The sequence below is a fragment of the Dermacentor variabilis genome, chromosome 1, assembly GCF_050947875.1.
Source record: "Dermacentor variabilis isolate Ectoservices chromosome 1, ASM5094787v1, whole genome shotgun sequence".
NCBI classification, from domain to species: domain Eukaryota; kingdom Metazoa; phylum Arthropoda; class Arachnida; order Ixodida; family Ixodidae; genus Dermacentor; species Dermacentor variabilis.
Genome location: NC_134568.1, coordinates 196386176 through 196412396, shown reverse-complemented (window position 1 = coordinate 196412396; position 26221 = coordinate 196386176). Strand labels below are relative to the sequence as shown.

Genomic DNA, 26221 nt, shown 5'->3' with positions numbered 1-26221 from the left:
ATCGTACAGGCTCTCGATGGCCAGCAGCTCCTCCCATTTTTCTGCTGTAGGGTGTCGTACGGGGGTTACGGCAGTGTTGGCTTGACATGCCCCCGTGATATGATATGGCTTTAACTGAGCGCCATGGGCAGCGAGGAGGATATGCCGTAGGATGTATTTTACTGAGGATGTGCAAATTGGGATACGTGCCAGTTTGGATTTGTCTCCAACAGACGGATTCTTTTTTATTTAGTGTTCGATACAAACTTGCTGCTCGTCGAGATGGTTGGTACTGAGGGAAGGCATCATAGGGAAAATTAAACAACAGCAAAGTTCACAACACCCATAGATACTTTGCGTTTATCTAGGCTTAGTACCTTCTTTATTGTGTTCTTCTGTAGCCGGCTTATGTACGTCGTATGCATTTAATTTGAAAATTATGAGCGCAGCGTCCCTGCTTTTGCATCTATCGTACTTTGAATTTGACTAATTAGCACAAGACTATCATTTGCAGTCATATGACTTACGCAACCGTTGGCTAATATATACAGGGTGTTTCTTCGAACACTTTCGGTAATGTTTAAAAATAGTCATCTTCAAATAAAAGGACGGTTTCTTTGGAGAAAGGTCATATGTGGTGGCGACCATGAGGTGGCGGGGTATACACGGTAATTAGTCGCTAATTAAAGAAAAATCTCATTGCCCTTCCACTGTGTGAAAAATGATGACCAGCGAAGCTGTGTATGTGGGCCCCTTAATGGTGAACTGCACCTCCGCCATGGGTCGGCCCGGCATTTCCCTATCTTCGGCATCGGCCCATGTATGGGGAGTGCTTAAGGCCTGCTTAACCTCCGCCGCGGGTCGGCCCGACATTGCACTATCTTCGGGATCGGCCCACGTATGGGGAGGGCTTAACGCTTGCTTCACCACCGCCGCGGGTTGGTCCAGCATTGCCCAATCTTCTGGATCGGCCCACGTATGGGGTGTGCTTAACGCCTGCTTCGCCTCCGCCGCGGGTCAGGCCGGTATTTCACAATCTCCGGGATCAGCCCACGTATGGGGAGTTTTTCGCATACGACACGAGAATTTCTTGGGACAGTAGAGGTAAGCAGAGAAGTAGAGCTTAGCTGTAAAGTCAATTAGCTTTTAAACATTTGGTTTCAACGGTCTCATTGGAATTTAGAAATTGAAGCTAGCTCTCTGTACAAGCCAAATCAACGTTTGGTCTAGAATGATATGGTTACCTTCGGAGTTGTGGCACTACGAAATTCGGCTGTCAGAGCGCACGAAACCGAAAGTGGGAGGCCGCAGCGAGCGCAAAGCCGTGCCCCTCGAGCGAGTGAGAAGCATGGAGCCCGGCGCGGTAGCTGCCCGCTGCTGGGTGACGTAATCAGAACGTCGCCTTGAGGGGCGCGGCTTTGCGCTCGCTGCGGCCTCCTAGTTTCGGTTTCGCGCGCTCTGATAGCCGTATTTCGTCGTGCCACTATTCCGCGGGTACACTTAGAGCGCAGCTCTTAGGCGCCCGTTCCTGTGGCGAGCGTCAGCTTTGGCGTTGTCCCTCGGCGTGCTCGTAACCGAGCGAACGGGCACAGCGAAGGATGAAAGAGCGAACGCGCAGCGCGTATTATAGACGGCGATAGTGACGAAAGCGCGAGGAAGAAAGTGGAGGACGAAGGTGCAGCGGAATCATGAAGCGGAAAGCGGAGGAGGAAGGTATGGCGTAAGCCTGAGAAGAAAAGCGTATTGCAGCGCAAGACGGGCTTTGCGGCGACGATGGCTACGAGATGGCGCCAGTGACGCCCCCGATACCTTATATGGAAAGAAGGCGCTGCATGAGCGGAGGGCTGTCTGCGGCGATTGCTGTGAATTGCGCTCACGCGTCACCCACGCACTGGCTTGCTAGCTCCGAATTAGCGAGGCAGTCGCGTCACACTTTGACCCGTTGCACCAACCAATATATCGCGAAATAAAAACACGTATTGAACTGCGCTCAAATTTTGAATTAGGGAGTATCGTAATCGTCGGGGAACTTATTTTAAATACAAAAGGTGATACGGCTTGTACGGAGAGCTCGCCTAAATTTCTCTATTACGATGAGCCCTCTGAACCTAAAAGCTTAAAAGTTAATGAATATGCTTTTGTTAATTAACAACTAATTACCATGTATCATCTGTCACCTCATGGTCTCCACCACTGACTGCAGGTCTCCAAAGGAAGTGTCCTTTTTAAAAAAAAAACACTATTAAATATTACCTAAAATCTGCGCAGAAACAAACTGTATATGCGCGTACAATATGCCGGGTGTTTCAGCGAACACTCACCCGCCGTGGTTGCTCAGTGGCTATGGTGTTGGGCTGCTGAGCACGAGGTCGCGGGATCGGATCCCGGCCACGGCGGCCGCATTTCGATGGGGGCGAAATGCGAAAACACCCGTGTGCTTAGATTTAGGTGCACGTTAAAGAACCCCAGGTGGTCAAAATTTCCGGAGTCCTCCACTACGGCGTGCCTCATAATCAGAAAGTGGTTTTGGCACGTAAAACCGCAAATATTATTATTATCAGCGAACACTTTCAGATTTTAAAAAAAAAATACCTGTGGCAGATAGCACAATTCTAGTCCTTAAACTGGTCTACTCGAATAGCGGAACATTACTTGTACAAAAAAATTGAATTGCATAATTGAATAATTAACAAATATTCACAAATTAATATTTTAACTAATTACCGTATGGCACATGTAGCAATTTACCAATTCTAGCCAGAGAGTTCACAAGGCGCATCCACTTGGAACGAATTGTCAGGATGACACAGTTTTGAGATATTAATTACCCAACTGTTCGGAGAAAGGTATTGACATTCGATTACTTTTGTGCTTCAATGCATAAAACGATATTTTGTTAAGACAGTAAGTGGAAGGACAGTGCACTTTTACTGCAACTTTGACGACGTATATCTCGTAAATGGTGTGATCCACACAATTATTTTCAAGTGGATGCGCCTTTCAGTCCCACCCACTAGAATTTGTAAATTGCAATATGTTCCACGAGGTAATTAGTTAAAAACCTAGTTATTACGTTTTTGTTAATTTGTCGATTACGCATTTTAACTTTTTGTGCAAGTAATGTCAGGCTCTTCGAGTAGAGCAGCTCATGGACTAGAATTGGGCTATCTGCCACACGCAATTGAAAAAAAAATTGAAAGTGTTCGCTGAAACACCCTGTATACACTGTCATCCTTACATTTAATTTGGCAGGCAAACTCAGTACGGTGTTTTACAATTTTTTTTCCTTTTAAGCATCTCGGCGACTAATTTGAGCACGTTCCGTTTGCGATAGGCTAGTGTTTACGGGCTGCGTCGTTTGTGTGCAGAAGGATTAGACCTCATATTACTATTAGTTATTATTGCCAACTGTTTTTTTTTATTTCTTGGCGCAAGGCTTTGGACTTATGTTGCGCTAGTCTGATCAGCATAAAAATGACTAACACTAAACTTATTTTTCACAACCCTTCAAGGAGAGGAGCTCTGTCGCTCCCTATACCTGAACAAATCTGACTGCTCCCCCTGTATGTCAGACCTGTCAAACATACACACGTTGTGAAATACGTGAGTTTTCTTTTTGATAACGACCGTGCGTGTAACTCAAACCTGAATAGCATCTGTGAAAAACGTTTATCTCCTTTCTTTCACGCCTAGATACTACGGACCATTTTCCTCACGAGAGGTGACACGCCAGGCTTTGGTTCACCATGAGCTACGTTGCATTTTGACCATATGTAGGCGCTGTGCCATTCGTTGGTAAGGAATAATTGTTGATATTTTACGTTACTTGTATCATAACATTTCATATGATTTATGTCTCGATCCCGACTCCGACGTCTTCAGTGTGTTGAGGGTTCCCACTGTTAATTCATTATTAGACAGCTTTAGTACTGCGTACGTAAGATCGCTACGTTCTGCAAAGTGCGCATGTGCAGAACACAACACGAACGATACGTGATGCGTACGTGGCCGCTGCGTACGCACGCATCCGATTCTTGCGTGCGTACGTAGGCAGCCTTGCGTGCTGCTCCCGTGTTTCTCGTTTGTTCGGGAGAGCGCGAGACAAAAGAGTTTCACAAAATGGCAGCGTCAAAGGCGACCAGCGGAAGGCTGTTCTTTTCAATGGCCTACGATTCGGCTTTGCTGCGTGAAGTGAATGCGCAGAAGCCATTCCCAGATACTGCACGGTGGGAATGCATAGCAAACATAGGAACTTTGTTTTTGAGAAAGTGTTCAGTGTGTGCTGTTTGCGCGAAAGGCTCGACCTGCTTTTGGCGCAGTTCGTCGCAAATGACCGTGCCAGCCTCAGAAAGCAAGTACTCGGTTTTTATTTTTCTCAATATTATTCGTCCATTTCATCCGTATTAAAGTACAATCTCTTAAAGGCCTAAATATAGTTCGACGAAGTGGGAACGCGCCCACACGATGCATCACGTTAGCGAGAACAACAGCGTCTAGTTCGACCGACGGTTCGACGTATACTTGCGGACGCGGCCAATGCGCTCCGACGCGCTCGGCGTCTAACGCTCGCACTCTAACGTACATAGGCATTTCGCATTACTGAAAGCCGTAACACGACACGCGCTCCTACGCTCTGCAAAGCACTTGCATGCTGCGTACTTATCGTTATGAAGCAGTACTAAAACTGTCTATTAAGAAGGAAATCATATTAAAATATTTTGGTCGAACCAATTTAAGTTGCAAATATTCCTCGACGATATTTTAGAGCAATATAAAGGTGTTGTAAGAGCCTGTTTTTCCACCTGGTACAACGATGCATATCGCAGATACTACGTCGTCAGCATAGCTTGATGAATTACCCGGTTGGTTGCGGCGACATCCAGAGCTCTGCAACCACGACAGGTTTGTTTCACATGTTCTGACTTGGAGCGCCTGTCATGGCAGCTGTTACTGCGCGCTCTCGCCGACACCTGACCACGCAGAGCGTTAACTAGGTGCCGCCGCAAAATATTTCTAGCTAATTATAGTGACGTCACAGGCGCCGCAGAGCTGTGGCTTGTACTGTAGCCGCAGTCGATTCGGAGACGAATAGGAGCATGCAAAACAGCCTTCATGTCTTCACTCGACATCTCTTCACGTTTGATATGGTACAAAAGGCTCCCGATCAGGTGAAGAAGATTCGAAGTACGCTCGACCTTTCCAGATAAGCGACGGGGAAAATTCTACAAGAGCGCTGCTCTTACACCTCGTTTGACTCATGCACACATATTCGAACCCCTGGAAGTGCAAACAAAGCAGGAGCGCTCGTGCCCATGTAGCTATCATAACTACAACATCTTTGATACAGCATCCTCGCAGCTTAAAAGCCTAGCCCTTGATCAATGGTGACGTAAGCGGGAGGAGGTCAGCCGTTTCGTGTAAGGCAACCAACAGCGCAGAAAGGCAAACTTGGAGTATTTCGCATATCACCGAGACATACCGTGGTTAGTGAGTAACACCTAGTTTAAACAAACAAACAAAAACAAACAAACAAACAAACAAACAAACAAAAGCCTTACAGACATGTAGCTCCAGCGCAGGCTCGTTAAGCGCAGACTTCAATCGAAGGGAAGCTGCTCTCTCCACTTTGAGGTACTCGCAGATGTCGCGTCGCGTTTCAAGTCGAGGATAGTTCAAGAACAAGTGGTCGGTACTGTTGCTACTATGAAAATTACGCTCGTGAGGGAACAGTGCAGGCTAATTATTTCCCTGAAGTGTGCTGAGCCAGGAACACCAGCACACTACCGCCCTATCGTGAACGCAGTGCTTCAGGCCTGAAATGCCAAGCTGCGACCAGGACCGGCACAACATTATACGAAAGACTACAGAGCTCACTTGCAGTGTTGCTAAACGTTGAGGTGTCAGTGACATACCACTTTAAATACAAAGCTCAATGTAGTCACGAAAAAAAAAGATACTTCAGTTGGCCGGAGGCCGCAGTAATCTATGTGGGAACGTAATTACAGAAATGTTGGAGAGCCCTCGAAGAATTGGAGGTCTTTCAGCTGGCAGTCAAGATACGAGACACCATGAGAGTAATCGCGTGGCCTTCAATTTCCATGCCTTTTCTACGGTTCTCACGCCAGGAATCTCCATAGCAATCAAACATCGTTGTTGCATTGAAAAAGTGTGAAACACATAGACCAAAAACCCATCTACAAAGGCCCCGCGTCCGCATGCCTGTTTCCAGAACAGCCGTTTCTATAAACCTAAGGCATCCACAGGAGCATATTATTATAACCTGCATTTTCCTCGAGCTCGCCTACATTGATTAAATATTGCACTACGTGATTTTCCGTTATTGTAAAATGCATTACCCTCACCCCAATTTTTGGTTCTTTTAAAAAAAAATCGAGTCTAGAGGCCTGCGCACCGTCTTGAAACTCCTGCTGCTCACTTCTGATGTGCGTATAAATTGCGACGTCAAACACGTAACAGTACTAGCGCTGCGTCTTCGCTTCTTGAGTGGCTGACGAGTCTATGGGCAAGTACTTTTCCAACTTAGAACGACAGAGAGCTGAGCTAGTTGGTAAGGATCCATTATGCAAAAAAAAAAAAAAGTAAGGCGTGCAGACAGCACACAAGAGAAGAGAAGTGGACAACACGAACGCCGGCATTCGTGTTGTTCACTTCTCTTCTCTTGTGTCGTGTCTGCACGCCTTATCTTTTCTTTTGCATACTTTTACAACGCCGAACAAGCTGGATACTCGCCTGATTTCGAGCTTGCATAATCTCGGGGACTGAATAGTCCAGCCTGTCCATACGTGCAGCCTAGCCTGCGCATATAATTATATATATACAGGCGCTGACAAAAGTGGTATCCTCCACGCAGATTGCTACTGCAGCGGCGTCGCTCGGCATTTTGGCGAACTGAAGCACGAAACACTGACACGAGTCAAGTGATATGCTTGCAGATAATAAAGGGCACCTATTGGCTGTCTCGATCCCAGATGCTGCCTGTAGATGGCGTTGCGATGCAGTTTGCCGTTGCTACGGCTCCCGCTGCGTGGAGTATACCACTTTTGTCGGCGCCTGTATGTTCTTTCTGCAATGTCATGCTGACCCGTGCACCCATCTGTAACACTGTAGACTGCCTCTTCAGGAGCGCGTATCTCAGCATTACTGCTCGTTCGCATTGTTTCGCCCACGAATATTATTGAGTTTGGAGGTGAGAGAGAGAGAGAGAGAGAGAGAAACAAGCTTTAATGATATGCTGCAGATGTTTGCCTGGCTGTTTGCCTGACATGCTACTCCAGGTGCTGTTGGGGGATGATAATGATATATACAGTGATAACCACTTAACAGCACATAGTCACACACGCACATATATATATATATATAACATAAGAAGCCAACAAAACAATGACTCCACGGACAACATAGGGGAAATTACTTCTATGCCAATCGAATTGAATACAATGATAAATTACTGGTAATGAAAGTGGATGAAAAAACAACATGCCGCTGGTGGGGAACGATCCCACGTCTTCGCATTACGCGTGCTATGCTCTAACCAGCTGAGCTACCGCGGCGCCGTTTTCCCATCCATTTTCTTGGGTATTTATGTTTTACTACTAGAACTAACCTTGGGAGTGTTAGCCGGCGCCATCACTCACAAACCTTGGCGGCAGATTTGCAACATCCTTTCTGCCGCAAGCGCCACGAGTACGTGATCTTTTTGGTTAAACGTAACTGGTCAATAAACCCACACATATACCTTATACATAAACCACAGCTCCATATAGAGATGTCAACTACATATGAAGAGATTTCAACCAACGTTGGAATGCACTTCTCCGGTCCAATACGAATGATGTTAAACAAGGACGGACTTAAAACACCGCCCTGCGGCACTCGTCGATGTACTGTGTGCGGAGCTGTGTCACCTTCTTTTGTGGAAATGTAGACTGACCGATCAGTGAGGTAGCCTGAGATCCAGTGGTTGCATATGACCACCAACTCCAACGGATTTGAGAGCGTATAAAATAGCCTCGTGGGTCACGTTATCGAACGCTCCCTTGATATGTACGCCAATTTTGATGTGGTGGGCAGATGTGTTGAGTTTTACGCAGTTGACAAGGCAGATAATGTTGTCGATGCTGCTGCGGCCCTTTCTGAACTCTGACATTTGCGGAAGGTAGACATTCATTTTCGTTAGCAACCAGTCCTGGCACGTTAATACCATCTTCTCCATAACCTTTCCCACGCAACTAAGAGCAGAATGATGGATAGGTGGGCTAGTTGGTAATGCATTATAATAAAAACTTAGAGTGCTAAAAACACAAAGGAGGTAGAAGAAGAGACACACCGCACGCGCTCACTCACAACTGATGTTGAATACACATATGGAAAAATACATATTAGAAAATGGACGCTTCTAGCTTGTCATGACGAGGTACAAAAACAGCATACATCTAAGGCACGTGTGAACATTGATTAATAAAATTGAATTCTTTATCAGGAAGTAATAATGATGGTTGGCTTACACACAGCGCGGCGTTTTTGGTGACATGATATAGGCTTCCGGGATTTCTCGTGTGCATGGTTTGGTTAGGGTGACGGAACAAAATGACTGTTTTCGAAAATGGGTTTGCAAGTATACACGATTTGCAATGTAGGGCGAGATGAGAGGATGACGCACCGTTTAATGAATTTCTGTGCTCTCTGAGGCATATATTGACACATCTGCCTGTTTGGCCAATGTAGATATGACCACAGCTTAGGGGAATTTTGTATACAATGCTTGAGACACAATCAGAATATTCAGCATCTTCTAAGGACGGGCCCCATGTTCTCAGTGGAGCCTTCCCTCGGTCCGGAAGAAAGAGTAGCTACAGCCCGGGCTGTCTCCAGGCTGGCCAAAGACGAAGAACGATAAAGGTGTGTTGCGGAATGTGGGGACATAGTCACAAGTGAAAGTCGGCGCAGTAGGCGTAAAATGAGTAGCGGCCCTTTGGTAAATTTTTGTTCCGCAAACAAGCTCAGAGTTCATACACTTCTGATAAAGAAGATTTCTTTGTAACTATTAAAAATATTATCTTCACCGAAAAAGCCATGGAAGTCCTGGGGAAGAATTTTCAGCCAGTTTCTGTGAAAAGCAAGGAGGTAAAAACGAGAGGGAATCGTCTGTTGAAAAGGCTTAATTTAGAAAAGCTTGGCACGAGTGTTGAAAAAGTGGAATGTTTAGAGCTAGAAATATTTTTCACGATTAAAACGGACAAACCGAAAATGCCGTTTAGAGCAATTGTGTTGGAAAAGGACACCTGGCAGCTAGCCATGTCTAAGTATCTTCAGAAGCACCTTTCTGCGTTAAACATAACAGACACATTTTATGCTAACAACTCTGGCGTTATTGTGGAGCCCCTTAACAAGAATGACCTTGCTGGCTTCACAGCCTTCAGCATTGATGTAGTTGATCTGTATTATTCCTTGCCGCACGACAAATTGTTAAGCCATGTTAAATATTGTATTGTAGAATCTAACGACGAACTTGTCTTTAGGAATAGATGTAGTGTTTCGGTTGTGTCCTTTTTAGCAATTTCGACATTCTACTTAAAATCTACCTTCGTGATTTGGCACGGAAAACTGTACATTCAGAAATCAGGTGTTTGTGTAGGTTCTTGGGCGGCGCCAATATTAAGTTCTATTTTTCTTGACGTGATAGATAGTGCTGTAAACGCCAAGCTTCAAGAGGGTGTATCAGTCTTCAGGTATGTGGACGATTATTCGATTTTTATTGACAGATAACATGCATCACAGAGAATGAAAGACATTGTCAAATGCTTTCAAAAAGAAGGCATGGGTCTAAAATTCACCTCCGAGCTGCCGAGTAATAATAGATTACAGTTTCGTGACTTGTGCATGAATTTTGGCGCAGATCATTTTTGCTAGCACTATAATCCACAATGTGCAAAACCGGTTTTAAATTTCGCGTCGGGGCACTCAAAAATTGTGAAACACGGAATTGTTCTGTCGTGCTTAAGCGTGGCCTTGGAAAAAACTTGCGTGCACAAGCTGAGCAAGAGTTCCAAATGCAAGCGGAACGCCTTAAGGCCGCAGGTTACCCTGTGTACCTCATGACATCAGTTTGTGAAAAGCTCGTGCGCATTGCAAAGCAAGGAAAATGCAGGCGTCGTCCTTCTGTTCAAAATGAAAGAAACAAAAAATTGGCAGTTATTCCCTACGTACATATAATTTTTCTCATGACCTAAAAAATGTGGCAAAGCGTTATGGTGTTCGGTTGGCCTTTTCTGCACCACACAGGCTTAGACGCATTTGATCCATTGTGCACAGAAGGACACAGGACACGTCATTTGGTGATAGAAGGTGCAGCCAGAAATTATTAATCATTTTGTCGATTGTGTCTCAACAGTAGTATACAAAAATCACCTAAGCTGTCGTCAGGTGTACATTGGCCAAACAGGCAGATGTGTCTACGTATGCCTCAGAGAGCACAGAAATTCATTAAACGACGCACCATCCTCTTATCTCGCCTTACATTGCAAATCGTGTCACCCTAACCAAACCACACGAGCAATATCGGAAGCCTATCATATGACTATATATTTCAAGTCGGAGCATCAGAAAATTGTCAAAACAGGCATAGGATTCCAATGCGTGGAATCAGCTCTGAATAAATCATGTGAGAATAAAATGCAGGCGAGTTCTGATAATCAAATTCGCCGGATTTTGGCAGCAGGGTTCTCTATGGCACTCTTGACAGGTATATCCGAGGGTCTGTTACAGAGGTTGAAAATCAGAAAGCTGAGCACGGCGTCGACGACAGAACGTGAAGCGTTCAGAATTGTGGTGGTGCCTTATATACACAAGGCTTCCCACAACCTCAAGAAGGTCGCAGGTAGGCACGGCGTCCCTGTGGCTTTTTATGCTCCGAATAAGCTCGCAAAACTGTGTGCCCGCACATGCGGTGATGCCAAATTAAGCATGGGATATCGTATGTTACCTGCGCAATCAGAGTGGTTTATGCCCTACTTTTATCATGTGTAAAGGCGAACATCTGTCAGACCGGGCGTTGCATCAATGAGCGACTCAGGGAACAAGCCAGAAAAGCAAAAGCAAACAGCAATGCTTACAGAGCGGCACATTTTGTGTGCCATTTGAATACTTGCCGTAATTGTGCACTGCGCTTTAATGAGACCTTCATTCTGGGACGAAGCTAAAGCGAGCAAGCGTGCTTAGTACTAGAAGCTTATCACATAAAGAAAAAGCAGATGACTGTGTCAGTGACACTTCCTTATCTGTTTACTCTGCAGAATGTCAGTGCTTAAGCATAAAAACCAAAAGATCACGTTCTCATGACGCCTGCGGCAGGAAGGATGTTTCACATCTGCCGCCAAGGTCCGCGAGTGGGGGCGCTGGCTAACACTCCCATGGTTCTACTAGGAAACATAAATAGCCAAGAAAGTGGATGGGGAAACGGCGCCGCGGTAGCTCAATTGGTAGAGCATCGCACGCGGAATGCGAAGGTTGTTGGATTGTTCCCCACCTGCGGCAAGTTGTTTTAGAGCGCAGCTCTTTGGCGTCCGTTCCTGGGTTTCGCGTCGTCGTCGGCGTTGTCGTCGGCCTCGTAACCAGCTCCGCCCCCCTTTCATCCCCCCAGCGCTAGCAGCGACCGACTGATACCGCTGGATGCCGCTGACGCCGCTAGAGAGTCAAGATAACGTGACTGCATAGAACACCGTCGCCGCCATGCAGAAAGAGGAGGAAAGGGTCCCCCCCCCCTGTTCTTGTGTGGCGGATAGGGTGCTCTTCAGTAGAGAGTTTTAGCTCAGCGGGTTTACGTTTCGCTCCGCTCGCGGTCTCCACCGTTGCGCCAGCGGAGCGGCTCGCGAAAAAAGAATTTTAGCCCGGCGGATCACTCACCCGCTCGAGCGGAGAGAGCGGGGCGCTCTGCTTCCCCACCTAGTGGTCCGAATAGGAGGTACTGAGAAATGAATTTGAATTACGCTTGCTTTTATAATGCAAGAAATGTTGAATAAAGATATATTACATGTTCTCAGTACATTATTTGTTAATAATATACTGAGTACTAATGTACGGGTCAGCGCCGCAGTCGCCGTCGTCGATGCAGAACTGCCGGCGTTCATGTTCGCGGCTGCCATCTTGCATTTCCCATACACGCCCGCGCGCGCTTACGCACGCTCGCGCGCTGCGTATACCCTCCGCTGGGGAGTGCTTTCCAGCGGGCGTAAACGCTGCTCCGTAAAACCGCTGGCCGCTTCAGCGTTGTACGCATGCGCAGTCGTGTCTCCGCTCGCCCGCTCCGCTCCGCTGGCCGTAAACCCGCTGGGCTAAAACTCTCTAGTTGCCGACGCGCCGGTTATTTCACGTAGGCCCCGGCACGTCGACGAATACGTGACCACCTTCCCACGGCTAGACCTGGTTCTTAGCGCTGCGGAAGCGAGGGTATCATATTGTTTGTGTCGGCATCGGCGGCGTTGTCCCTGAAACCAACTCCGCAGCTGGGGTTGACTCACTATCGGCGTCAGCGGCATCAGTCAGTCGCTGCTATCTCTTCCCTCCTCCCTTTATCGTGTTGTCCGCTTGCTGCGCGCGCTTCTGCCCCCATCGTTTGCCGCTGGGTGTACACGCCGCCCCCCTCCCCCCTCTTCCTGCGAGTCTCCGGTTGTCAAAGCGCCGGCTCGAACTTAATTCCTTTCTTCGCTCCTCCTCCAATGCAACCCCTGTGCGGTGGCAATCAGAGAGCCAGATCGGTGGCGGCGGATCTGTATATGTGCACCGCCCGAGCCGAAATTGCCGCTGCCGTTCGCCCTGTGCGGTGGCAATCAGAGAGCCAGATCGGTGGCGGCGGATCTGTATATGTGCACCGCCCGAGCCGAAATTGCCGCTGCCGTTCGCCACTGCGAAATTATCTGCCAGTTCTTTCTGAGCCATGAGCGAGACGACCGATGGAAGTCCTCCATCTGCTGCTGCTGCTGCTGCTGCTAAACGAGCTGCCAGAGCAGAGGCCCAGCGCCGTCGCCGTCAGAATCCAGAGGTGCGTGCCGCCGAAGCAGAAGCTTACCGTCGCCGCCGTCGAGATGATCCAGGAGTACGGGAAATATAAAAAAAAAATTCTGTGATAGCGCATACATGTGTTGCTCGATTTCTTTGCCTCAATCTATCGAAAAGGTGAAACAGCTTATTTGCTGCGCTCAAATTTCGCATTAGGAAGTAACGTAATCGTCGGTAATTTTTTTTTTAACCAGTTTCATTTTCATTCATTTATCGTTTGTTTATTTCATTTATTAAGCACAAGTAATTTCCTCTGTATTGTCCTTGGTGTCAGTGTTTGTTGGCTTCTTATGACATGACTAATAAAAATCGGGCCTCTCGGTTAACCCCTTTTCTTCTCGTTTATAGCGTAAGTGATGTATTTCCCTTTGATTACGTTTGCGAATATGTTGCCATGGTGTATGTATGTGCGTTTTGTCGGGAGAATAAAAGCAGTTGTTAGTAGCGATTCTGTGCATGTCCCTCTCACTTTTGTGGTCGTCCTGGTTTGCGCTATTCTCTTTTACTTTATCACCAAAAACGCCGCGCTGTGTGTAAGCCAACAATCCTTATTACTTCATGATAAAGAATTCAATTTTATTAATCGGTGTTCACACGTGCCTTAGATGTATGCTGTTTTTTGTACCTCGTCATGACATGCGCGAAGCGTCCATTTTCTGTATATGTATTTTTCCATACGCGTATTCAGCATCAGATGAGTGAGTGCGTGTGGTGTGTGTTTCTTCTTCTACGTCCTTTGTGTTTTTAGCACTTTAAGAGTTTATTATAGCAAGAGCAATCGCTCGATAGGAGTTTATGTCTGTTGGAGACTTGCCATGCTTGAATACAGGGATAACACGAGCGCGTTTTCAGCAAGGTTAAAGATGACCACTTTCCCAGCTGGCATTGAATATGGTAAGTAGGCACATCTTTAGCTTGTCGCGTAAACGTGTCAACTCGGCGTAGCTCACGCAGTCAGGACCAGGATATGACGATTTGTTAACCAATGCCAACGCGCCAAGTAGCTCCATGATCGAAAAGGTTCATCTGCTTCAATAGTGTTCACTGTTGTTGAAATTTCCTGTACTGCTCGGGGAGAAGTTGCGAGCGCCGCTGCAGCAGTTATTTTGGAGCAGAAAGTCTCCGCCACGTCTAACTTACTGCTGTAACGGGATAGTGTAACAAAACTGAAAGGATGCAGTTGAGTCGGCGGGGTTTTCAGACCACGCACAATGTTCCGTATTCTTGACAGCGGTTTTCAGGGGTCAAGTTTGGAACAGAAGGTCCGTCATTGCCATCTGTCTCGCTTATCCAGGCGGCGTTGGATATGCCTTTGCATTCTCCCAGCTTCTCGAATGTTATCTACGGATAGTGTCCTACGAGCACGTCTCCCAGATATACGGCGCATTACCCGGAGCCTCTCATACTCAACATCAGCCGCTGAGTGAGTTTGAGGTAGTTTGAGATGTTTAGCACTGCTTTGTTTTGCTCTATTTAACGCACCAACAAGCTCCTCGTACGTCAATTGAGATAGGTCTGACTCCTTGAGTGTAGCGTTGCATACATCCAAGTTAGTGTAACGAACCATCTCCTTCGTTGTGTGTACCGTGTAGGACAACCCACGGAGATGTAGGTTGGTACGTGGTCACTGCCATGACTTTCGATGTCAGCGAACTAGGTCGCCGTAGAAATGAGGTGCGCGGAGATCATGGTCACGTCGAGTGCGCTGGATCAGTCATTTTTGAAGAAGGTTACTGCACGTCGTTAAGAAGTGCCAGGTTATTTCGATGGGCTATGCCAAAAAGGCGTCGACTGCGGACTGAAGACCTTCTACCGCCCCAGGCGGGGTGATGCGCGGTGAAGTCCCCAGCTATTTGTGCTGTCCAGGCGTTCCATTTATTATGTCCTGCAGTCTATCAACATCAAATGTAGCCCGAGGTGGTATGTATGCCGCGATCACCGTAAAGGTTAAATTGTCCCATTTCACTGTCATTGCACCTACTCGTTGGATGCATCGGCTTGTACGGCATGATCAATGAAAGTTAAATAATTGCGAAAGCCAAGAGCACTTTGCTGGTCTGCACTTCTGGCGGTAAAAATGTGATGGTATATGGCGAACGCCGGCGCGTGCACGTGACTCTGAGATAGCGATCACCCGAAAGGGGTGCTTGTGCACAAAATTGTTTGAAGTCAGAGAGACGACAGCAGAAGCTGCAGGCGTTCCACTGAAATATGGTGGCCTTGTTTCGAATGTTCTTCAGGCTGGGTGGTTGGGCCGTTAGCGCCGTTTTTCCAGAACAGGAGAAACAAAGTCAAGCCACGTCAGGATAGTCTTAGCCACTGGAGAAGACATTCGGGTGTGGAAGCTACGGGCAGCGTCGACAAGGAAAAATAGCAATTGGTATGTGTTTTCGTGGTCTTGTCGAGAGCTGCACTCGCGCCGTCCACCCAAGGACGTTGACACCCGTGTCTTTTCCGACGGGCCAGCTGTGCTCTCCTGAGCAGCTCGCACAGGAGGAGTTGGAGTTGGTAGGCTGGTTGGTAGAGACGGGAACTCATTGGTGTCATCAATTTATGATAGATTGGCAGTTTGAACTACTGCCTTTCTAAGTGTATCTTTGCAGGCTACAGGGCATCTTTGCTTAGCCATCTACCTAGAGTTTCCTGTTGCTGGCGTAGTCCAGCCTTTGCCGTTTGGTACCCAACGTTTTTTTTATCCTGTAGTTATGTATCTGTTTATATTTGCGCAAAATAGCGCAGCGAGCAGACGTGCGTTCATGTTTTTTGCCGCAGTTTGCGCACTGCGGCTCTTCATTTTGACAGGCAGATCCGTCGTCGTTTACCCCGCAGCGTGGGCATCATGCTTGTAACCTGCAGGCACCAGCAAAGTGCCCAAAACGCTGGCACTTAGAGCACGGTCTCGGAGCCTGAATGTATTCGTATACTCTGTAACGGGTGTAGCCCAAGCTGACGTACTCCAGAGCACTTTCCGTGGCAAACACAATACGGACGTTTTCTGACGCTCTCAGTCGACGTACAGACTTGACAGACGCTATTTGAAGAGCCGTGGAGATATCCGCTTGATCGAGGTCTATAGGAACCCCCTTCGTGACGCCTACTGCAGAATTGCTCGACCGTGGCTCGTAGGCCTGAATAGGCATTTTAGCAATACTTGAGATTTTCAGAAGGCGTTCAGAAGCTTCTGCATTGCGTGTGTCGGCAGCCAGGAGGTTCAAACGCTCATTTGGTCCTACTTGCAGTGCTCCATCTAGAGCTACCGCTTCGAAAGCTGCCTTCATTTAAGTGGGAGGAAGCGTGTAATAACTTGCTCAAGATTTTTGGCTTATATATGATGGTCAAGTTTGCCTTAGATGTGTTTTCAACTGGCAGAGAGTTCACTGTCATGAGCGACCTTTTCGATCCGCGGCAGCATTTGGGGGCGGTATTTTAGTGTGTTTTTCCGAGCCGTTAGAAGAATTCGTGGTATCGTCCATGTGGGTAACAGTAGCAGAAGATTTTGACAGATCAGAAAAATCATCCGGACCTTCAGGCAAACTGACGTCTGAACAGGAGATGGTCACAGTGGCAGGACTTTGACAAGGTGGAAGCGAGAAATTCACGGAGTACGGAGTATTGGGGTGACCTGTGGCTGTTCCAGGATTGCAGTCCAACGCCAGAGGCTATCTCGAGGCTGCTTACCGTCGCTTACATCTGTAGTTGTTGGTCTGGCGTGTTACTGCACTGAATCTCAGGAGGCTTGATAGGGTGCGGTCCCGGGGGCGCTACACCCGTTGCTGGAATCATGTCCGATGCTCAGAAGTTCAGTGTGCAAGAGAACAGGCAGCGTGAAGCTTACGTCGATACACATAGAATAATATAAGTTGTATTTCTTCAAAAAGGAAGGCACCTGGAAATTTAAGCCGCCTCGGAGGCTTAGTGAATATTTCGTTCTGCTGCAAAGAAGGAGTTCATCAGTTAGGTTCCGGGCCGCGGCATCCGCATTCCTGCGGGAGTAGGATAGGTACACGCTGATGTACTTATGTTCACGCGCACGTCAAACAAATGCAGGTGTTCAAAATTAATGGGGAGTCCTCCACTACGGTGTCTGTCACAGCCCCAGCGTTACTTTGGGACGTTATGCACCATAACTCAATCTATCAGAGATTTCTTGAAGAATGAGGAGCGATAGACTACACTTGTAAGCACTCTTCAATAATAACCTGCCGGAGTAACGTCTCCTGGTACTCTACGGATTCGCTAGAGAGACAGAAAGTATACGCATGATTTGACACCGCAAGCCAGGCTCCTCCCTTTCCACTCCCACTTTCTTAGGGACCCCAGTTCTTTTTATTTGTTTCTTTGCACTACTGCAACCCCCGTTCCTGCTAAGGCGAATGATCCACTCTGACAAATAAGTGGTTTATTCATTCAATCATTCAAGAATTGTTTCACGTACAAATTCTCTTGGACAAAAAGAAAAAAGTTTACATTTGTAGTTTCTTTTTTTAATTCTGCCATACTGTTGCACACAACTGAAAACAACAGAAACAGTACAATAGCAAGAGGGACCGGGCAGCGCGCTGACCCTGCCCGATCTGGCGAATGTTCTTTACTAAAATTAAGCAGGAGCAAAAGCAACCGCGGCTAAGACAAGTAGGTCTCATCTTTCGGCGATGTTGGCATCAACGCCCACGACGAATGCAGCCCGGCTCTGGAAGTTAAATGGTTAGAAAGGACATGACAGGCCACACTGAAAGCCCAAGCACGGCTGCGCGATAAAAGCGCACAAGTGTGGTTTCATCGAGCGGCCGTGGACCAGGTAGCCTTAAAAATTGTCCTCTATATGTTAAACTACTACTACTACTACTGCTAATAGTAATAGTAATAATGATGATAATATTAATAATAATCAAAGTAATAATAATTAAATAATAATAATAATAATAATAATAATAATAATAATAATAATAATAATAATAATAATAATAATAATAATAATAATAATAATAATAATTTTAAAGTGCTCATAAGCTACATAGCATTCCTTCGCAGGTTTTGAAGGCACTTGAACTCCAGAAAGCTTGTGACTTTTTGCGTGCAAGTAGGCGAAGTTCCCTGCCAGTGTCCGTCCTCCCCAAAGGTTTTGGACGCGCCTGGGTGTTTTCGTGGGCAGACCGGGCAGCCCTTAGATTATGTTGTGCCCTGCTTCCAGAGCATGGTGGTGTCCCTGTGCATCAACCCACGTGCACTCAGTGCTCACTCTCTCCCCCTTTCCCTCTTTACATTCACCTGTTCCCTTACCCCCAGAGTAGGGTATCAAACCGGAGGCTCGTCTGTTTGACCTCCCTATCTTTCCTCTCCTAGCGCTCTCTCTCTTCGCAGGCTTACAAAGCGACGCGGGCATTGCAGCGATTCATGAAACCGACTGGCCTCAGTGGCCGATCGTAGGCGTGAAGTGATGGACGACCGCACATGTTCACACTGAGAGTACCTTCTTCCCTCCCTCTCCTTTTTCATCCCTTAAACTGCTTCCCCGCCTAGGGTAGCAAACCGGACATGCGTCTTGTTCGTTTCCCTACGTTTCATTCCTTATTTTCCTCCTCGTCTTCCTCGTAATTTCTTGTATGAAAAGGATACAAATTGAACTTGTTACAAATAAAGTTTATTATACACGACGTTTACGTACACTGTCCTTCAATTTCGTGATACAGCATCGATAGTCCACATGTTGAGCTGTATGAATGTGCCTCGCTTGCAAGGCCACCCAAGAGATGAAAGCTTCCATGCGTCCTTTCCCAACTTCGAGCTCACTTTCTCGGTTTGTTTGGTTTCCGTTGAGGCGAGGGATGATGTGAATGCGCAACCTGTTGCAGTAAAAAGAAGATACACACCTTGAATGAGAGTTTAGGCCTTTACATGTACGACCGGCTTCTATGTCTTGTAATATAATCAAAGAACAATCCGTGACATAAAAATACTGTTTAGTTTTGTTCTTCTCAAATGTTGATAACGTATATTACCGGCATATGCATATAAAGATGAACAGCAAGTTTTTTTTTTAACAGACATTGAGAATGGACAACAAATAAATATCGGTTAGTGTTAGTACCCTAAGAATTAAAATTTCTGAATATCAGGTTTCTTTTAAAAGAGACCACTACCTGGGAATCATAAACAGAATGACACCCCCCATCCTCCATTCTAACGAAATATATGAATAATAATAAAAAAAGACATAAATGGATCTGTGTGAACTTGTTCAAGTAACCACTGATATCAAATAGTTACAGTGTCGCCCAAACTTCGAAGTAGCGGCAACGACAGCTTGCGCAGTATATGTCTGTGACAGTCCGTGTAAACACTCGGAGAAACGTACGAACAAGCTTCACACTGCCCGTCTGAATTTCGTACTCGCAGCCCACCAGATCAAGGCGACGGTACCTTGGGACTTTTTTGGGCGCCATCCATGGCACAACTCAGAAAAGTCACGTGGCTCGTAGCCTACTCGCGGGTCACTCCCTTTACTGGCTGTCGTTATCAACCTTTGCCCGTGTATGTCCATGCAATATACAGAAAGCTGAAAAATGCAAGGTGTCTTCCCCTCACTCCAATCGGCATTGGGATTTCTGAGAAAGCTTCGACAGGCCGCCTGAAAAAAACCGGGACTCCATAATACGTGGGAAGAAGTGCAAGAAGCCCACCAGACAAATCCAATCGAACGCCTGAAACTGATCCAAATGGGCCAAACCCTACTGCACCGTCCTGATTACGGGCCGCCAGCAGAAGAAATTGAAGCAAGACAGCGAATCTCAAATCACTTACGGGACTCCATTACTGTGGCGCCCACTCCTCGAAATGTGCACTCCATCCACCACAAAGAGCGAAGACAAGCGAGAGCCCAAGCTCTAGTCAAGAAGTACTAGAAGAACCCTGACCCCCGCTATGCGGATGCAGCAAAATATCCCAAACACTCAGCCTTCGCCCTCCATGCCATAGACCCCCAGGGCAAGGAACAAGCTGCCGCTACGGTAATTGCAAGGGAGCCAGATACAGCGGAAGGGGTGGATATCGCGATCGCCATTTCCACCTGCGCTGACTCAGCCGTGATAATAAGCGACTCCCAAGCGGTGTGTCGCAATTATCAAAAAAGGAAGAATCTCGAAGAAAGCCCTGAGCATCCTTACCGAAACTTGCATCCGAAGAGGAGGATATCTTCCGGAGACCTACGTCGTCTGGACCCCGGGACACGGGTCCCTGGCGGGGTACAAAGCGGCCGACGCCGCAGCGCGAGAGAATACAAGCCGGTCTTTTCTGCCAGAGGAAACCAGAAAGGCGACGAGAGAGGAAGATATCCCAAAGAAATACAGAATATTCTACAGCACCATAGACTCGAACGAAGAATGTAACCCCTACCTCATCTGAAGCTTAACAAAGAAGGCACTTATTTTAAGAAGTCTGCAAAAGAACTCTTATGTCAATGGTATCCCCTATGGCAGAGGTTATCTCCAACTCAATTCCCGTACCTCTGCAAGTTTTGCGGAGTGCCGAGCACCCTGCGCCACATGGCAATGGAGTGCTCGGGGCCTGCGGGACCCCCGAAAGAAACCAAAGATGGCAGATGAAAAAAAACAAAAACAGCCGAATCCAACAAGCCAGAAGAGGACACGGAAGAACAGTGGAAGTCCATGCTGTATAGCCCAGGGCTGGATGACCACCGAAAGTTGGTGAACCTGACCAGGGTGGCAGCGAGGGCCCACGGATTCCCGAAACGAGGAAGCCGCCTACCTGAGGGCGAGAAGAGATATCCTTCTCCCTGTCGCTAGTTCATGAGTAAACGTTTATCTTTCTCTACCTCCGCTTGAGTCTCTTATTCACAGCTGTTCCCCATTATAACAGTCATAATTTGTGCACCTCAGGACTACGGGCCTTGTTTTTTCACTGTTACTCATCCTGTATTTAATTCAATCCCACCTTCCTTTTTTTACTTCTTTTGCTTCAATGCTCGTTTACGGCTTTATCGTAAACTTTATATCGCACCGCAACGACTGACTCATGAAGGATCTCTGCTCTATGGTCGCGGAATATATACGTACATATGACTATGACGCTAAAGCAACAGAATCGAAGCCGACGTATGAGACCTCGGCTGGATATACCGTGTGTCCCAGTTAACGTTAGCCAAGTGGCTATAGAAAAAATAAAGGTTAGAAAACATGGTGAATACATGTTTTTGTATACATGAATACATACATGTTAAGAACCTGGTGAATACCTAAAGGTATTCAAATCTTGCACCATGTTTTTTTACATCTTCTTTTTCTTTGAACAGCTTGGCTAACGTTAGCTGGGGCACCCTATATAATTACGCGATGGAATTCCGCTTCTAAAGCAATAACTATGGAACATACCTTTGTATAATGTTTGGGGGGTACTTGTGAAAAATATTACGCTGCTGTTCGCGTTTTTTTATTCCGCCCAAATCCGAAAGATCTAGCAATAACGTGCACATCCAGAAACGAGAAACTCATGGAGTATGACATCACCTGTCCCCTCCTACGTAAACTTATTAATTCGTCCTCATTACCAGACTGTGAATTAGTCTCGCAAAAAGTGAATAGATGAACTACTACGATAAAGGAGTCATGAGCTAGGAAATTGTATTCGTTTGTTTGTCGCGCTTAAGTTCATGCAGTTTGCACGACTTGACGCGCAAAAAAAGAAAAACAATGCAGCAGATCCAACGAGCTTGAATCTATATATAGCGAAGCTTTGTGTGAGTGCATAAAGAGTCGAAACGCGAGTACACACGGATACGCGCGCGCGCGCACACACACACACACGGAATTCCCAGCATCAAACTTTCTGAGCCACTACTAGGAACTTTGTTTTTGTACGGCTCCGTTGTTTGTGGTCTCCCTACTTTTCTACCACCAAACCTCCGAACAGCTCTTACTAATATCTACTGCGGACACGTTTACTTTCCCCCTGCAACCCCTGAACCCAAGGGCTTCAAGGAGGCCGCAGCAAGCTCATCTTTCTTCTTTTTTGGTGTACCTCGCTTTATAACTCGCGTTATAAGGCATCCTGATATCGCTTCGAAAAATAACGAGCTTCCCTTTGAGCTACCGTAAATTCTTTCTTTCCTTGTTTAATTTTTTGCTCTTAGGTAGTTACTCATACCAGATGTCTTTTTCATTGCCGCCATGACATTGTCTCAGCCTCTCTGACTTTGCGTTCGACGTTGTTTGCTGCCATATTGCTTACTATATACCGGCGGCCTACTTGCTGGTAAGTTTCCTTGTTCTTTTCCTCCACTGTGAATCAATGTTTTTTTCATGTGCAAATATCTGAACACTCTCGCAACCCATCTACTTTCTTTCATATTCCTCAGTCGTTCTTCAAGATAAATTTAGCACTTACCTCCGCGGATGCGCGGAGGCGAACGCCATCTGGTGATGGTGCAACGAACGCAGCGGTGCGCGTGCTCCAGTGTTATTGGTTGGCCTATTGGGCAAGAGAACAGCCAGGCCACCACCACGGTCACGAACCCGACGAGGTTCGAAAATAAGTGCTTCGCTTTTAAAAAGAATGTCAGACCTGAGGTCAAACCAATAGCCATGCATTTTCAAGCAGGACATTCTAATTACCACGCCACGGCCACTTGGCGCATGTAACCAGTTTGGTGCTTGCATTTGGCACCGACATTTCCCGTCCGGCGGACCGCGTGCGTTGAACCACAACGTCCGGCGGTGCAGAGCGTTCTTGAATAGACGTGGTGCTGCGACTTCGACGCAAGTGCACTACGGCGTGTGCTCTTGCTTTTCTTCACCGGCGTTTGTGCTTGTCGGCGAGATTCGCGGGTTCGTGAATGAAATGCGGCGGCTAAAGAAAGCTACAGAAGTAAATGAGCCAAAAGTCAAAGCGAATTTAGTAGAGGGCTCGTCTCGCAAACCGTGCTTGTCTTGCATGTTCAGTTTGCAAATGAATGATGCTGCATGTGCTGTTGTTTTGCAACCTGCATACTTCTTCAGACTCGGTGGAAGCGTACTAGCATTGTCCAGAGTTTGCAGTTATTCCAGTGGTGTGTGGGTTCGCCAAGCACCGGGAGGTTCTCAATATTAAGTAGGATTCTCTGAGCGTCTCCAGAAGTCGGATGTTGATGACGGTTGTTGGCTGTAAAGGAGTTAAGAACATCAGAGAATCTGGCGCTTTCCTTAAGCGTAAAAATTGATGACGAAGCGTCGGAATCGGGACCTGTAAGTGTTTTTTAACTAGACATATTGCCAATAAAACGTTATTGAAGTATGCTGGGCCAACGTGTTTTAGGAAGTATAACTAATAATCACAACGGCTTGCGTGCAAATAAATGATGAACACAAATTACGTGTATACCTCTTCTTCTAAAAAAAAAAATACAGAGGGTCACTTTGCGTCATCTTGGGTTTGCCGCACTGCGAAAGCAGACTGATTTTATTTTCTAATCAATAAGGAAATAGTGAATCAGTACAATCTTTAGAACGGGAGGTATGCACGTCAAAATATTGCATTTGAATGTTGGTTTGCGCCATGTGCGGAGCTTAGTTACAAAATTTTACCTCTTGTCGAGATGCTTTTACTGGGAAGTTTTGAGAGACGTGGGGAAATGTCCATGCAAGAGAGGGATGTCTGATTCAGTAAAATATTCTGTGCTATAAAGAATTATAAGCAGCCTTCATGTTCTCGCAGTATCCATCCATCCATCCATCCATCCATCCATCCATCCATCCATCCATCCATCCATCCATCCATCCATCCATCCATCCATCCATCCATCCATCCATCCATCCATCCATCCATCCATCCATCCATCCATCCATCCATCCATCCATCCATCCATCCACCCATCCATCCATCCATCCATCCATCCATCCTGCAGCCCCGCTATGGGTATTGCAAGAGTGGAGAAAACGTTACACATCTATTGCAAACAAGAAATCAGTCAATGACAATAGACGAGCATGACCAGGCACATCATTCCAAATATCTATAGCTAAAGAAGAAAAGGAAATCTGTGCTTATGCATATAGGTTATGAGCTGAAACGCCAGAAGGTTTGCTGTGAGAGCAACGGATAAATGAAGACTTTGCAGAATTTTGTTTATCTAAGCGAATGTAGAGTAAGGAGGTATTTAGAGAGAGACAGAAAAAAAGGAACAGGGACGGCAGGGATGTTAACCAGAAATGCGTCTGGTTGGCTACCCTGCAATGGGAGAAGGAAAAAGGGACATATAATGTAAGCACAGAGAGAGAGAGAGGAATGCGATGAATGTGTGCACGTGCGCGGACAGCACTACGCAGTCACCCGTCGCGGTGGCAACGCCTATGGTGTTGCACTGCTAAACACGAGCTCGCGGAATCGAATCCCGTCCGCGTCGGCCGCATTTAGATGGGGGAGAAATGCAAGAACGCCCACGTTCTGTGCACTGGGGGCACGATAAATATGCCCTGGTAGTCGAAATTAATCCGGAGTCCCCCACTACGGCATGCCTCATAATCAAATTGTAGTTTTGGCACGTAAAACCCCAAAATTCATTCCGCACTACGCAGTCAATGGCACTTGCACAAGCCAGTTCCTTTTAAGTGTATGCATAAACTTTAAGCATTCAGCGTGATGACGAGTTCAAAGGGAGGTTAGGCTCAGTCTACTAATGTTTGAAGAAAGTGAAAAGAACCCAGCCCTATTTGCGATAGATAAAACGCAAAACCTTTCTTCTCCAAAGACTCAACCTTGAGAGTTTTGTATGTGAGCAGTGTGTAGTTTCTTCTGAGCAGCTACACGAAGAATGCGTTTTAGGTAGCCAAGTTCTTTTGGGGCTTTATTCTACATTGTACATGAATATGCTTGAACGTAGTAAGACAAATTATGTGTGATTAGAATTAAATGTAGCTAAATTCAAGTACCTTTAGCGTTAAAGAATTATTCAAGAAAATACGTGAAAAGAAAAGGAGGCAAACATTTTTTTGTTCCGGGCTTGCATAAAGGTGACATTTTAGCACGGCTTGTACAAAGCCAGTAAAGAACAAGACAGTTATTACAAATATCACCCAGACCACTAGTATTTTAAGTTCTGAGTTTTAACACCAAGTTGACAATAAATTGAAGTGGCATAGGGAGATCGTTAACTGAATATGCTACGTTGTAGTTGAACTGATGAAGTCTGAAATAATTCTGAGCGATGACATATTGAAAGTATGCGTAGAAAGCGGATGTACTTGTATGAGGGTCATTAGTAGATTGGTCATTGTCATTATTACAGAAATACTGCTATCGGCTCCACTTGGCATAAATGGTCGCCAAAACTTTTCAAAATAGTTTTTTGCAGCTGGATCAATGTTACGACGAACTTGATGTTTATTACTGATTTAGATTTATGCTTGAAATTTCTCTTTTAATAAAAAGAGCAGCTGCACGAGGATCGCCGTCTGACGCAATCTGAAGCGCCGCAGTCCATACTGACACGTTGGGAGAAATGTAAGATGCCTTTGGTAATCCATGGTTCGAATCTTCTCTTTTTGTGTTTAGCAATGATGAAGCCCTAAACCCACAGTTTAACAAGGTTCTCGGAAAACGAAAATAGTGCATACTTGCAAATTATAGGAATGCCTTTTCATGATGTTCACTTATGACGGGTGTGCACGCTTACCTGGTCATACCTTTCCCGCAGGTACGAAATATCACCAGGCATTTCCGTGCAAATGTCCTCCATGATGTAGCTTGCTCACGTGATGAACGGTTTTGATAAGGAAAGAAGGTCCGGGTATCTCCTTATAATAACTGTAGTGGTCATGACCACTGTAGTAGCCGTGGTCGTCGTAGCCGTAGTCATGATAGCCTCCAGCGAGAACCAAGCTAACGAATTGGACAATGGTGCACGCAACGATCTGAAGAGAGAGGGAAAAAAATACGTTCTCATCAATAAAGAAGTACAGACGTCGGTCGATTGTTAAGAATGAGTAGAGCAGCTTTCTTGAGCCGACGCCCGATGATTCGCCTCTTACAACTAAGAAAGCGGCAGTGACACTAAGCACCACGAGACGTCGACTTTCACTCCGTTGTTGCGTCATAACTGAAAAACGTTGCGCTTCTGACAGTGCGGTGTTAAGCGCGATTCGATTTATCGACGCTAGCGCTAGTTTGACAATAAGATTCT

At 46.3% G+C, this 26221-nt stretch overlaps 1 protein-coding gene across 1 annotated transcript in view; it reads right to left on the bottom strand.

Annotated features, from left to right (window-relative positions):
• The window catches only part of LOC142557512 (uncharacterized), a 48213-nt gene extending 22436 nt beyond the window's left edge, over nt 1–25777 (bottom strand). Inside the window, exon 1 of the mRNA XM_075669453.1 lies at nt 25715–25777. Coding sequence (XP_075525568.1) covers nt 25715–25777 — 63 coding nt within the window. The remainder of the gene's footprint in view (nt 1–25714) is intronic.
• Nucleotides 25778–26221: the final 444 nt, after the last annotated feature.